This window comes from Notolabrus celidotus, chromosome 1, assembly GCF_009762535.1.
Source record: "Notolabrus celidotus isolate fNotCel1 chromosome 1, fNotCel1.pri, whole genome shotgun sequence".
In the NCBI taxonomy this organism is placed as follows: domain Eukaryota; kingdom Metazoa; phylum Chordata; class Actinopteri; order Labriformes; family Labridae; genus Notolabrus; species Notolabrus celidotus.
Window position 1 is genome coordinate 37,859,358 of NC_048272.1, and position 15,733 is coordinate 37,875,090.

Below are 15,733 nucleotides of genomic sequence, written 5' to 3' on the forward strand. Positions count from 1 at the left end.
AGTTAAAAACACAAACAAGCATGAAATGTACGCGCAGGAGGCGGGCAGAACGGCAGGACAGGGTTTGATTGGTTTCATAATTTGGCTCCTGATGGCAGGGATTGGTTGGTGTTTTCCCAGGTTTATTCCGGATGTAGATAGAGGCTTTTTTTCAGCTCTTTTTTAAGAACACATTATGTATTGCTTGCCATCAGGACAGAAAGATCATTTTAACCAGTATAACAAAAAGTGTATCTAAATCTGACTACCAACCCCAGCTTTAAGACAGACAAACAAAACCAGATTGAAATAAATCTTAGAAATGTGGGAACATAGGCACGCTCCCGATGCAACTACCACACATGACACTGTGGAGCAGGAAGAAACATGTTTAGTTGTTACCACAGAAGCCTTCACATTGCAAGTGGAGGAGGGACACATTACAAAGAAGGTTTTCCACAGTTACTGTATTGCAAAAGTAAACAAGGCTGACAATCATATCATTTAACAACAATATGCTTGTTCCTCAGAATCTGCCATTTCTGGATGTCTTAAAAAAGTGAGCCATGATCTCAAACAGAATCGTCTGAATACAGAAAAATATAGATTCAGGTCAAAAAGGATTGTAAATACTTACTAGTACTGTAAATAACAGTAAGGGAAGACAGCTACAACAGGTATCATTCACTGTCCTGGCACAGTGGATGCATTTAATAAGTCAGACATACAAAAATAAACCACAACAAAGCAACACACATATTGTACAAATAAAAACCTGATAATACAGTATGTCCCAATGGCAGAGTTTGATCGGAGCGCATCTCATACTGTATCTGAGAAGTGGACACGTGGTTTACATCTGTGACTAAAACACTGCGGCTATAGAGCATAGCACATTTAACTGTGTTCAAAATGTCCTGACCAAATAAAACAGTGTGATGGAGGCGTGGACGCAGTCGCTTATAATTATAATATTAACAATAATAATAATAATAATAATAATAATAATAATAATAATAATAACATATCACATTGGAAAAGTGTATCATGATACCATAGACATTGAATGGAGACAGAATGGAGATTTAAAAAAAAAGTTTGCTAAAGTAGATTCTAGTGCGTAACATGTTCATGATGCCCCCCAAACACACACATCCAAAAAACCGAATCCCAAAAGAACAGGAGAACAAAAACTGTCCGCAAAGGGTCATCTCACAAGTTGATGAAATATTCAAAAACAAAAACTCTTAAGAATTGTACAAGTATAAAAAAGCTACAAACATTAATAAATTACATCACTGACACATAAACACTTCACAAGGTGCTAGTAAAATAATTCCGAAACCCTTCAGGATACTAGAATTCGAACAAGAGGCTGGTCATAGAAACTTTAAGTGTTTTTTTTTTTTCCTTTTATATAATTCACCCCAAAGCTTCGTCTCTTGTTCAAACAGAATCACAATACAATTAGCTTTGTGTATGTAAGGCCATATGACAATAAAATGTATTAAATCTTCATTTGTTTTCCAGGCAACACCTTTCAATCTATCGGGCGGGGGGGGGGAAATAATACAAAATTAATCTCTGCAATTAAAAAAAAAAGAAATTAAAAATAAAAAAAAGTAGGACTATACTGTATAACCATATATATATATTTGTATTCATTTATTCATAATTAGCAAAACCAGTAAAAATGTAGAATTAAGCCTGAAGGAAAAAGGATACAAAAAGTAGTAATTTAAAAGGCTATGTACAAGCTACATTCTATATACTGTTCTGTGTGAAGCAATAACAACGCAGAGAGGAGTCTACAGGGTGTCGGTGCTGCCTGTGAAAGCAAAAGAAGAGAGAAAGTATCCCCATGTAACTGCAGACCCGACATGGATGAGGCTTATCATTAGCTACAGGTTCCTATGCTTGAAGTCCAAATACATCTAATCCTATTCAGCAGGCCTGCGTTAACTCTGAGTCCTACGTTATACCAGAGACACCCGACACTGCTGCTGCTGCTGTTTGATACACTTTGTGCTTTTCAGTTGTTGCGTTAAGTTCCTCGTCCTATATACGACTCAACCCTAATAAATAAATATGACCACTGATAGTGCTCTGCAACATTAAGAGATAAATGCTCGAGTTGAATTATTTAAACTGCAGAAGGGAGGCGATCTCACCGTTTCACACCATTGATCCTCAGCGTGTCAATGATAAGCTGCATCCATTCAGGAGGAATTAAAGTGTAAAATCCCCAAACCCTGACCCCCAAGCGCACATGCAACTGAATACATGCAAGGGATACTTTCAAAAATCTTGGAATGACTGCAATGTACTTCTACTTCATGTTTTAGCAACCCCTGATAAACTGACAGCTGTAGTAAAATGAGACATGTTCTCTTAAAAAATATTTATAGTAGGTTCTGTACACTTCAATATCTGAAAGTTATAAAGTATAAGTAGAGGCAAAAACCTATTTGAGTGATGTTCTTCTTAGAAATTGAAAAATGCATGATTTTCATTTTTTTCTCCTCATTGTTGGCTTTATTCAGTGAACACGGGGTGAGGTTGGGATGGGACCCAGCTCATGAATTCCCAGTCCTACAGCAATCTGCTGCGTGCTACAGGAGGAGCTTTCCGTTTCGATGGATCTTTAAAATCTTTCCAAGTCTCTGTTTGGCCGTTGCCATGCCTTTCTTTAGCCGCTTCGCTGTGAAGACAACAAGAGAAGACAGGAGATAAGATAGCGTGTCCAGCTGGAGCATCACAGCTCCTACTGTGCTGATTACTGCTTTCACTTCATTTCCACAGATTAACCTCCAACCAAAATAAAGACACGCATACACTACCAGTCAAAAGTTTGGACACACCTTCTCATTCAATGGTTTTTATTTATTTTAATTATTTTCAACATTGTAGATTAATACTGAAGACATCAAAACTATGAAATAATCTGGTTCTGCCATAATCTGGATTACAACAGTAGTCAAATAGAGCTATCCATTGTGTACTAACCCTACCTCTGAACAACACAACTGATGGTCTCAAACACATTAAGAAGGCAAGTCATTCTACAAATGAACTCTTGACAAGGCTCAAGTTAATTAGAAACCATTCCAGGAGACCACTTCATGAAGCAGACTGAGAGAATACCAAGAGTGTGCAAAGCTGTCATGAAGGAAAAAGGGGGCTACTTTACAGAATGTAAAATATAAAATATATTCTGCTTTGTTTAACACTTTTTTGTTCATTCAATAATTCCATATATGTTCTTTCATAGTTGTAATGTCTTCAGTATTAATCTACAGTGTTTACAATAATTAAAATAAATACAAACCTTTGAATGAGAAGGTGTGTACAAACTTTTGACTGGTAGTGTATATATAAAAATAAAGGTATATACACACAATACACTAAAACATGCCTTATTCACATAGGTAAGCTGAGTCTTGTCTTTCTTCTCTGCCATCAAGTTGCAGCATTGTTTAATTCTTGATCTACTGCTGCCATCAGCTAACAAAAGCAGGATTTTAATAAAGCTACTGACATTAATGTGTATTTCAACTCCTGCCTGTTCCTACAGAAACACTGGCCAACAGCATCAGTGTAACACAGGACTTCCACCAGAACCCTGTCCAGTCCGTCTCCGATCCGCTGCAGTCCGGTTCCAGGCTCTCTTGTTTGTCAACACCCACCGGTTGAGTTTTCAGAACAGCACAGTGCATGCCCGCAGGACAGCTGGAGTCATGTGACCCAGATTTTCCTGCTGTAATCACTGAATCAATGATTATCCTCTCCTCATCCATGTTGTCTTTCTGGTCCTCTGAAAACCTCTGACCTGTTGACTCCAGGTCTGGCTCCGCTCATCATGACGGTCTGTTGTTGTAGTTAAGTGAAATGCAATCTGGTGATAACACAGAGTGTTTTAATCTGAAAATTAACTGGATGTTTTCATTTTGTTTTGGTGCCTGACTTCCTGTCCCGCTCCATCTGCTCTGTTGAGATTGATGCATCGTGCTCCAGCATCCAGCAAAATTAGAAGTCTTGTGTATCTGATCCGGAGGGCTCCGACCCGCCGGATCAGACACCGACCGGAACGCAAAGGAGCGGATCCAGTGGAAGTTAACACATTGACTAGAATAGAAACCAGATCTAGTGCCGTGACGGATGGGAGACGGACTGGACACGGGTCTGGTGGAATACGACCGTTTGTCAAAAGCTCCAAAGCGTGCCTGGAAGCTAAAATAAGTCATTAGTGTAACAGCTCCTCTTTGTTCCTGTAGAGGTCAACAGCACAGATAAACAGATAAACAGATAAACAGATAAACAGATAAGTTACAGATAAGACCGTAAAAAAGGAGCTTGGAGTTTTTTTTAAAGTAGTTTTGCTCCATTCTTAAAATGTAATGTAAAAATGTACTTATCAAATTAGATTTGGTTGGATGTACATGGATCCTGGTCAGTGGATGCACTTTTACTTCAGTTTAAAAATCCCTATCAGAAGCTTTCACAGAGGACCTGCATTTATCTTCAAAGTGTCCTCGTCTGCATCCATCTGCAGCACCAGACATCAACACATAACACATCTACAGGTCATATGGCTCTCTTATTAATGTATATACTTAGCATGCGTTAAAGCAGCAGCTGCCAAACTAAGCTGCTTCATGCCAACAATAACAAAGTACTCATTCTCGTCTGGTAGCTTTGTGTGGAACATAATGGCACAGATATTTCCTCCAAAGAACTGAATCATTTTAAACTAACGTTGGGCTTCTGCTCCATTTCACTCCCTGCAGATTGTTCAGCAGGTACTTCAAATCAATTCACTGGAAGCAGACTAATTGGACTTAATTATTTCCAGCACCAACATTAAAGGAAACAAAAAATCTGTTTCCATTTCTTTACATTTTTTAAATCTTTATTCAGATAACGAGACGGAGGATTGGCAGCCATGCTGAGGCTGCTAAGAGATGCTACGAGATGAATCCTAACAGCAGCATGCAAACATCTTTAGCATGCTAACATTTGCTCATAAATTTGAGCACACGTGTAGCTGTGCAGATGGGATCTTCATTATTTATTTATTTTAAATAAATAAATGAGTAAACCTGATTTGTCAACTTGAAGGTTCGGTCTGAACGTTCTTTCAAAGAGAAGTTTCCTCACCTTTGGCCTCCGCTGAGGCCCCTCGGTCTCCCTTTGCCATGCTGCTGCTGTTGGTGCTCGATGAGTTGGTGCTGTTGTTAGGAGAAGACATGGACGGTCGCCTCTGGCTGAGAAAGACTCCTGGTGCCATGGGCTGCGGGCCCCCGGGCGGTGACTTCACCGTCCCGGTGTTGAACTCGGGGTCTATGGGGCTGCTGTCGTGGGAGTCCATATTGTGATCTGGTGAGCTACTGTCCTGAGAGATTCTCTGGGGCTCCTCGATTACTATTGCCTTCTTTTTGGTGCTTTTCTTCTTTTTCTTGGTTTTCTGCTGCTCCTCCTGTGGAGGTTGATGTGTTTTGTTGAGCAGATCATACAGGACTAGTTATATTTGATGTGAATGTACTGTACTGGCACACTGTACCTGATGGGAAAGCTTTGCTGCAGCTGCTGCCAGCCCAGTTTCAATGGAGGCCACTCTGGCTCCATCCCTCGCAGGCCGCTCCTGTCGAGGCACCGAGGGTCCGACCCGCGCTGTGAGAATATAAATGGAAGAGTTTACAACCCAGTCAGGTCATTGATCAAAAGCACGGACCTTTAATCTGTAGTGTCAGTACTTACCTGTGGGGCTGTACGGAGTGTCGTCACTGCTTTTCCGTTTTTTCGATCTGGACTTGAACACAGGATTATCCTCCTCGGACTCCAATGAGGGATAAACTGAAATTAAAGATGTCACAGATTACTAACATGTTCTGCATGACCAGTGTTCACTGGGAGGATGTGGAAAATCAACCATTACTGGGTAATTATTTTCACATATGTTGAGCATTGAATGCTTGCTCTTGTTGCTGCTCTCTGTTCAGTGAAAATGTTAGAAGTTTCCAGTGACAGTGTGCAGGACAGCTGTGAGACAGCTGTGGACTGCCTCTGTCTTCTCTGCCTGAACAACCATTCCAATCCAGACCTTTAAATATCCAATAATTGAATGATCAAAATAAAAAATAGCCTGTTTATAGAAGAACAAAAGAGAGCCAGTGGAAAGAAAAAGCTTCATGCAGGCATGAAGACTTCAGAGTGAAAATGTTCGTGCTACGAACAACTAATTAGACACCAATTAGAAGTTCAAAAAGCATGTAAAATAACAATCAGGAACTTGTGTTAATGGCTTATTAACAAGCAGGGAGGGGCCACGCAGATGTGTTTGGACAGCCTTCACAAAGAAAATATTTCAGGAGAAAACATTTCAAATTGGAGAAAAAAGAAAGAGCAGATCTGGACTGAATGCACGCAAAATAAACATGAAGCACATCATCTACTGCTAATGAAAAGATCCAGGCCAAATGTAAAATGAAAGACCCACATGTTGATCCATCAGCAGGCCAATGAGTTTTTAACAGCACCTGTTAGCAGCACTGGGAAACAGCCGTGGCGGATAATTATTTTCTCATCTGCTCAGAGAGTAACCCCGTGACACCAGCCTGACCTCGGCTTGCTCCGTCATCTGCTGCGTTATTCGAACCAACGAAAACAGGAAGGATGAGTCAGCTCACCGTAATCTGAGTCCTTGAAACAGGCGTCCATGTGATCCTGCTCATCATCGTAGTCCAGACTCTCGATACTGCTGCTCTTCCGGGGTTTCTTCGGGAGCCGTTTGGAAGGTCGCTTGCTGTTGTTGCCGCCACCGCCTGCAGCCCCTCCGCCGCCAGCCTTTTTGCTACCTTGCGTGCCGTGGGAGTTGCTCTTTGACTGGCTATTGTTTTTGGACTGGCTGTTGCTCCAAGGCTGCTGCAAGCTGTCTGAAGACGACAGGTTGGCCATGGACAGCATGCCCTGTATGGCCTCCTGTGTGCTGGGAGATGCAGGTGGCTGACTGTAAGTACGTCAATAAAAAATACACAACAACACAGCCATTACACAGCAGTCAACACGCTGCCAGAGGAGAAGAGTGAAAGAAATCAATGAGACACGTTTGTGAGTCAATGTTCATTTCATCAGCTGCTAACTATTGTTATTATTAGAGAGCTGCTAAATACAAAACATAAACTGACTCTGGAAGAGTGAGGAAAGCTGTCATCCTTTAATAGCTGTACCTGATTGACAAGTTTACTTAAGGTGTTTATCGACCAGAGGTGCTTTACCCCGGAACTAGAGACTTACCTCTGAACTATGGGTGTTTCGACTGGTGGACCTAGGGTCTAAATTTAGTTCAGGGGTAGATAATCTCCCCCCTAAAAAGCCCCTGCTAGGGGGGTAGTACTTTTCAAAGATCCCGGTGCTTTCGGGGAGCAGGGCCTGCAATGCTGAACGTGTCTGATTGGTAGATTAACCGCAGTGTTTTTATTCCGCCCACCGTCCAGAAATAACATCACACACTTCTGTGATTCACTTGATTTCTCTTTCTTTCATTAGTTTTTATTTGTTCTATCTTTTTTGTATGTGTGTGTACTTTTCAAAAGAAGAAGCTGTGATTCTCTTGATTTAGCAGCTTGTAACAGTAGTCTTCTCTCAGCCCACTGTGAATGCGTCTCTCCCGGTGTTACGGTTTTAAAAGTGACCCTGTAAACTGGAGACCTTCAGCTGATTTTCTCCATAAGTCACTGGCCTGATTTGCACAATCTACCCAGGTCTTCGGCCCCACGGTCGAAACGCAGACAACAATGGGGGCACAGGAACCTTTTAGTTCAGGGTAAAGTAGTTCTAGTTCTAAAAGACCCCGGAACTCTTGGTCAAAATGCACCTTTTAAGAACTCGCTGCAAAACGTCCTTCCACCTATCACCAGAACTACACTGCCTCACAATGAGCAGAGTGATTATCATACTCTGAGTTGCATCATTCCCTGCACCCCCAGAGTTTCCTCTTCAAAGCACCAAAAACTGTTTGAGAGACTCACTTCTACCTGCCAATGTTTCCCTTCTTTCTTTCATTGCTCATTTGTAGCTTTCAGTGTGGTGGAAACAGACCATCAAGAGCTGAGCGAAACAGCAAACAGCGAGAGGCAAAGGGAAGAGCCTGGAGCCACACGATATTTGATAGATTAAGGCAAGATGAAACAAACATTGACTTAACACAAACTGCTGACAGACTCTACGTAAATTGTTGCTTCAGTTGCTGGTTAATTTTTCAGCTCCGAGCAAAGTTATCAAATTAATCTTTTTCATCCAATTAAGTTGTCGTTGAGCCGGCCATTTGTTTGTCAGTGAGCTGCCCCATTAGGGAGCGAAAGTCCTGAGGTTCATGTACCGTGAAGACAAGAGGCCCAGTGGGAGCCATTTAGAAAGTAATGCTGTACATGTATTATGGCGTGTTTGGAAGAAGAAGTTTAATTAGTGTTGAGGGTAATGGAGTGGAGAGGCAGAAAACAAAGACGTCAGGGGGGTCAGTCTACCTGTTGGTGCTGTAGTCGATCCCACCCACTTGCTTGCTGGCCTGCAGCAGGTCCAGGATTCCCGCCGCACTGCCAGCCTTTTTCTTGACCTTGGAGTTGCGACCTTTGACCTCAGGCTTGACCTCAGGCTTGACCTCTGTGTCTATGTGAAGGGTCTCTTCATCTGAGGAGTCCGCACTCTTTGGTTGAAAAAAAGTAGGCAGAATAGAAAAAGGGAGAGACACAGCAACAGAAGAGTCATGAGACACATTTGCAACCAGTTCAGATGTTTTGAATGGGATTTCTTTGGATTCGAGCTCCTCCATCCCAACATGTGAACTATTTCTTCTAATGACCCTTTTCCTGTAGTTTGATTTCATGTTACATAACCGACTCTAAACCGAGGTGAGCCACGAGGAAAAACAATGAAACCTGGATCCTGACCGCCCAACTCTTCACGGCTGTTCAGTTTAACATGAAGGTATTCAGATACACGAGCACTTAATGACGCATGAGGACAATGAGGCCCGAGGATTTTTTTTCTTTTGACCTAAATTACACAGCGGACAACAGCCTGCTTTAGAGAACCTCTAAACCCCTAAAGTAATCTCCCTGTCCCATTAAAGTTACTAACCATAGATCTTTCTGGAGTCCCTGAGCTCCCTTGTCTTGTAGGTTCCTCTGGATCTCTGCTGCTGTGGACGTGCCAGACTCCAGCTGCTACAACTACTGCTATCCATCTTACCACTATTTAGTCTCTAACCCATCACTGCACCCTGTATGCTCAAGTTGGCTGGTCTTCATTGTCTACCCATAGACTACGTCACAGCAGTTTATAAGGCAATTCTTAACTTGCTTCCCTCGTATTTATGTGATTTTGTCATTTAAAAAATACTGGAAGCTACAGTCTCCGCTCTGTGACCCAGTCTCAAAACTTGTTTTTGCTTTCGGTCCCCAGAGTGCGTCTTCAAATGGGTAAAGAGGGTTTTAGATACGCTGCTTCTGCAGCCTGGAACCTGCTGCAAGAGAGCCTGGGTTTAAGGGGGCTTGTCTCTTTGAATTTTTTTAAAAGCAGACTGAAGGCACTGGAGGAAGATGCATCAGCTTGCAGATGCTTTGACTGATGACTATTGTTCAGAAATCCATGATATGTTGTCATCTTTTAGAATTCTGTGCTGTTTGTCAGTAACTTTGCTGGAACATGCTGCTGCCAATCTAAGAATAAAAAAAAAAAATTAACTATCATCTCTCTCTCTCTTCATCTCCCTCTATCCCTCTCTCCAACTCGGTCTCAGCAGATGTGTGTCTAACATGAGTCTGGTCCTGCTGGAGGTTTCTGCCTGTTAAAGGAAGTTTGTCCTTGCCACTGTAACTTGCTAAATGCTGCAAAGTGCTCTGCTCATGGTGGATTTAGATGAGATCAGACTGAGTCCTGACTGTAAGATGGGACTAGATCTTCTCCTGTCTTGATGTTGGGTCTTTGTTTATAATAGAACATGGAGTACAGTCTAGACCTGCTCTCTTTTGATTGATCATCCTGTCTTGGATCTTGGTGACTATAAAACTATATCTTGATATTGGCCTCTAATGAGTGAACAAACATCTGGTATAAGTCTGATTCTTCCTCTTCCTTTGTTTATGCCACAGCTCTGCCCTTCATCAGTGTACAGCGGTCCACAGCTGAGTGAGCTTCTTCCAGTGATTCGATGTGGATGTTTATTTTAAATTATATTCTAATCTGACTCTAAAGCTTGAAGTTCTTCAGCATTAAGTGATGCTATCAGTCAAAGGTGAAGTCATAGGACATGTACCTTGGTCGTCATGGATTGGAGCTTTGGTTTCTTGGCTGGCTGAATTGGTTCTTTGATGTCTGACAAAACTGAAAGAGAAAAATAAAGAATGAGCAATAACAATTCTGTATGTGTCGTATATTGAAGTAGGAGTCATGGTGTGGTATGGAATGACTCAAAAGACAAACTCATTCAAGGGGTGATTTTCTGTTAGCTAATTGGAGCAGTTTGATATTTGTTGATTTTAAAGTTGTCTTCATGACACGGCATGAAATAAACCCCTCATACTCACAGGACTGATCTCTCTTCACGGTGTTCTTTTTTCGCCTGATGGGAAATTCGTCGATCTTCAGCTCCCCCTCGTCTGAGACGTACTCGTACTCGTCTCTCACTGGCTTGGTTTTGTCCTCTTTTAGGTTTTGTAATGATCCAAAAACACTCGAGTTGGTCTGTGGTTTCAGCGCCTTGGAGCTGGAGAGGAAACCACAGGAGAATAAGAAAGCGATACGAGGCTCAGTCAGACACTCACAGTGAGAAGTCCTTGAATTATCTCTAATGGATAGACTGCTGATAGCCACGTAGCTCTGTAGTCATCATAAACCGCCACATGAGACGGTTAACATGCTCTCTCTCTCCAAAGACTTTTCATGAAACGTTTAAACTGCAATCACGAGCCATTCCCTACATACCCGAGCATCTTCTTGTGAGACATCGTGAAGCTGAACCTGTCTTTATTGCCTGACAGCGGTGTCCGGTCAAACTTGCACTCCTCCTCCATTTTCAGCAAGGAATCTGGTTTACTGTTCTGTAGAGTTCAAGAAACAGAAATAAGTTTATGTTAAAGAAGTACATGAGAAAACAGAGAAACCAAATGAGCTGACACTGACAGTTATTACCCAGCTCTCTTACTTATCATCCTGCTGTGTTAAATACTTGATATGATTTGTCAAAACCCCATAACGGTAAATGTACAAAGCAATTACCATTATGGGGTTTTGACCAATCAGTCTTCAGAAACCCATTCATGCTTTTATATCCTCCCGTCTCGATTATTGTGATTCTCTGTACACACGTCTTAGTCAGAAATCTATCCACCATTTGCCAAAAGACCATCGAACCTGATCCAATCCTGGCTATTTTTGGAGTTCCAAACAACAACACAAATATCTCTGCCCCCCAAGCTAATTTTATGGCATTCGCCACACTTCAAGCCCAGAGACTCATTTTTTCGAAACTGGAAATCAGACAATCCCTCATCATTTAATCATAAGAAATGTTGTCATTAGTTCCTCTTCAAAAACTCAGATACAACAGAACCAAGTCCCGTCAAAAATTCATCACCATCTGGGCCCCATTTATAGATTTTACTCTGACTGTTCCCTTTTCACAATTACCATAATGATGAGTCTCCTGAAGCTTTTTGCTCTTTACTCTATGTGTGGGAATAAGAATTGAAAGCTCTCCATTTCAATACACTGCTATATTTATTTATTTATTTTTAGATATTTTATTCTATGTTTTGTTATTATTATTACTATTATAACAAACAGATAATTTTTTTTTTACCTTTATTTGTGATTTTCCTGTCTGTTTTATAACCTTTTGGGTGTCTGGTGGTTTGGGGGATGCTGGGGATGTACATGCTTGTGTTTGTACGTTTACATATCGTTCAAAATTAAGAAAAAAATATAAATTAAGTTATATGTACATATATATAAAAAAGAAATCTATCCACCATCTTCAAATATTTCAAAACCCAGCAGCTCATCTTTTAACAGGAAATAAACAATGTTTCCACATCACCCCCATTTCAGCTCATCTACACTGGCTGCCTGTTGATTTTGGGATTGATTTTAAGATTATGTTATTGACTTTTAATGCACACAACATGGACTTGCCCCTCTCTATATCTCTGAACTTTTATTCCCCTATGAACCAGGACGCAGTCTAAGATCCTCTGGCAGTGCTCTGTTAGCTGTTCCAAGGACCCGACTGAAAACTAAAGGGGACAGGTCTATTTCAGTCAGAGCTCCTACACTCTGGATCAGCCTGCCAGAGGAGATCAGACCTGCAAAGTCAGTCCAGTATTTTATGTCATTACTGAAGACACATTTTTACAGGAAAGCTTTTATTGTGTGATGTTATTTGATTTTAGCTCTGATTTTAAAGGGTCTGTTTTATAAGTTTGTATGTTTTGAAGTTTTTATTTCATTTTATTTTATCACTTCATTTTGCTTTGCACTTCTTTTTGTTTTTATTGACCACTGTGAAGCACTTTGTTAACTGTATTGAAAAGTGCCATATAAATAAAGTATTATTATTATTATCATTATTATTATTATTATTATTATTATTATTATTATTATTATTATTATTGTTAATAAAAGCTTGTCCACACTGTACAGTACTATTTTCCTGAGATGTACTGTTGAAGACTTTTACATGAAGTTGGATCATGAAAAACAATGCTGCAGAGAAAGGATTAAAAGTATGATAATGTTGCTCTCCACACATCTCTTTCACTTATCATCTTTTTCTGACCCAATTTCAGAAAGACCAAATCTCCTCAGAGGAATGCAAAACAGCTGCCATGTAAATCACCACTGAGCAGACGCTGTAATTAACTGAAATCCAAGAATATACTTTGTCAAATATTCACCCTTCAACTCCTCCACTGTAAATTAAACCCATGTGACGACGGAGTGCAACCTGAAACTGACACTTCTGATCATCTGAGGCAGGTTTTTTTAATTGACAGGAACAAATAGTTTGGCCCTCGGTGCACTTTGAGCTTCACAGAGGAGCTGTGAACTATTTTATGAATCAACAGAAAGTGATGATGTGGTCTCCAGTGACCTCGGTAAACATCTCAGTGAGTCTCTGCTCCATCTGCTAATGTTGGGCCTGACACAAAGGAGCAGCAGGATGGAGATCTTGGAGTCACTGCTACATTCTTGGACAGTTTGGAGTCAAGTTTTCCATCAAACCCTGAAATACCTGCGGATCAATGAAATCACACTTTCCCTCTGCTGATGTTCAGCACTGATGATACAGCAGGAGGAGTTTTGAAAAGATGAGGGGCATGTGTAATGCCTTAAATGGAACACAGTGGACTTCTCTTCAATAAGCAAACAGAGGGAGGGGGGATGTTTCCAGAGAAGCTCTGATGAGCTACAGGCAAATATGTGTGACTAAAGCCACATCCTTATTTCAGCTGATTGCTTTGAAGTGAGGTGTCCAAAACCAAATTGAAAAGCCTCTTTTTTCCAGCTCAGCTTTTAACCTTCAGGACTGCTAGGGTGTTTGTTTGTAAGGAACATCAGGCCCTCAGTTGATTGTGAAGTTATGAACTCTGTCCAAAAGATTGTTTATAACCCTGATAAAAACAAGCTTACCTTGTATTTCCACTTTGCTTCTGTCTTGTTTTTATTTTGCTCTCTGATTTCAAACTTCTCCACATTGTTCTGCTTTGAGATCTCCTTCTCTGTCATACTCAGGACGTTCTTCACAGCCTGGAAACAGACAGATTAAGACACAATTAATACCTGAACAAATAGAGAGTGATGGTCTTTTTCACCACAATATTTTATACAGTACAGACACTTTCAATAAAGCAACAGTAGTGCATCTAGTGATGCCTGTTAAGGCCTAGGCAGATAAATAAAGCTACCTGCTTCCCAAGTGTAAAGAAACGAAACCAGACAGGTGAATCATGAGCACTTATAACCTTCAAAAACTGCTATGCAAAACATTTTTTTGAAAGCTAAAAGTGAATCACAAGTTTTTAAAATTATACTTGCATCATTCAAAATTTGTAACTCCAACAACAGAAACATATTTCATTTCATTTCATACCTTTTTTAGCTATTTGTACAGTAAATTTACAGACACATCTCAAATTATATCGACTCTCCCGAATTGAAAATAACTTCTGTACAGTGTGTGGAAGCGAGCTTGATTTTACTTTGAACATTATTTGCATTATTTTGTGAAACAATAAGTCCTTGAATTTCAGATCATGAGAGTTTAGAAATAACAGCCTTGTTGATAACCCGTATGGCTCGTTTTGCAGCATCACTATTGAATTTATAATTGTTGCATAGGTGGATCCCCACACCTCTCCACAATAAGACATGTAAGGAACAAACAGTGAGCAATATATAATATGTAAGGCCTTATAATATAATATGTGTCTAGATTTAAACTGGATTGCTCTTGACTTTGACATTTTCCCCTTGATATGTTCAATATGTTGTTTCCATGTTAGCTTATGATCAATCACAACTCACAGAAATGTGTTTTCAAAACCCTTTTTAAAAATTAACATTATATATTTTTAACATAATATCCACACTTATTTCCTTTTGATTTCCAAACACCATGAATTTAGTTTTCTTAATATTAAGAGACAATTTATTCACATCAAACCAAGTTTTGAGAATTTCAAGCTCTCTTGCAACACCACACAAAATTTCCTTTAGATTTTTACCAGAACAAAACAAATTTGTATCATCTGCAAAAAATAACATGTTTAAAGTAATTGGTAACATTGCAAATATCATTGATGTAGAGAATAAACAGTTTTGGACCAATCACTGATCCTTGGGGTTCTCCACAAGTAACCTTCCTAAACCCTGACTCAGTATCATTAATTAGTACGCACTGTTGTCTATTTCCTAAGTCGCTTTCCACCCATGAATAAGCGATACCCCGTAACCCATACTTCTCTAATTCTCTCAATAATTGTTTGTGATCTATTGTATCAAAGGCTTTCTGCAGGTAGATATACAACCCAGTGGAATATTTATTACTTTCATTAGCATTTACAATTTCCTCCACCATTTGCATCACTGCATGAGTAGTGGTCCTGCTTTCCCTAAACCCAAGCTGGTTTTCACTCAGTAGTTTGTTTTTACTAATGAACAGTACATACTGTACATGTTTCTGATTCTCTGGTTGCTTTTGTTATTATGGACACAACTAAGTTTCACACAACATAAGACCTTTTTAAATATTCATGATGTCCCCACCTTTGTCTTCTTCGGCTGGTCCATTTTGCTCAGTATGTCTTTTGCGTGAGACTCCAGAGCTGCGAAGCTGGAAGGTTTGGGAGGAGGCGATGATTCTTTTGCTTTCTTGGCCTTCTTCTTTCCTCCTTCCTTCACCTTCGGAACCTTCGGAGGTTTGGGGGCCTTGGGAATCTTCGGGGGTTTCGGAGGCTTGGGAGGCTTCGGGGGTTTGGAAGTTTTCTTTCTGCCTTTGTCTCTGCTTGGCGAGGGGACGTGAGCCGGGGACACGGGCTCTTCGGGCTCGGAGTGGGTGGATGGGGGTTCCTCCACTGGTACCTTTATGCTGGGCTCACTCTTAATGGCTTTTGTTGCATTCTACGAATAAAGCAGGAAATTATAAAGTGAGCTTTAATTGTGCAACCATCGATTTAACCAAAGGGAAGTTGCTTGTGTA

At 40.5% G+C, this 15,733-nt stretch overlaps 1 protein-coding gene across 2 annotated transcripts in view; it reads right to left on the reverse strand.

Moving 5' to 3' along the window:
- Positions 1–352: 352 nt before the first annotated feature.
- Positions 353–15,733, reverse strand: part of phf2 (PHD finger protein 2) — a 50,854-nt gene continuing 35,473 nt past the window's right edge. The window contains exons 12-22 of one of the 2 annotated variants that reach the window (XM_034695412.1): positions 15,301–15,654; positions 13,666–13,782; positions 10,960–11,075; positions 10,563–10,741; positions 10,292–10,359; positions 8,502–8,680; positions 6,666–6,985; positions 5,737–5,832; positions 5,540–5,649; positions 5,137–5,455; positions 353–2,680 (exon numbers count right to left, since the gene is read on the reverse strand). In XM_034695412.1, coding sequence (XP_034551303.1) covers positions 2,592–2,680; positions 5,137–5,455; positions 5,540–5,649; positions 5,737–5,832; positions 6,666–6,985; positions 8,502–8,680; positions 10,292–10,359; positions 10,563–10,741; positions 10,960–11,075; positions 13,666–13,782; positions 15,301–15,654 — 1,947 coding nt within the window. In that variant the 3' untranslated portion in view covers positions 353–2,591. The remainder of the gene's footprint in view (positions 2,681–5,136; positions 5,456–5,539; positions 5,650–5,736; positions 5,833–6,665; positions 6,986–8,501; positions 8,681–10,291; positions 10,360–10,562; positions 10,742–10,959; positions 11,076–13,665; positions 13,783–15,300; positions 15,655–15,733) is intronic. The other variant, XM_034695414.1, reaches the window with a different exon arrangement.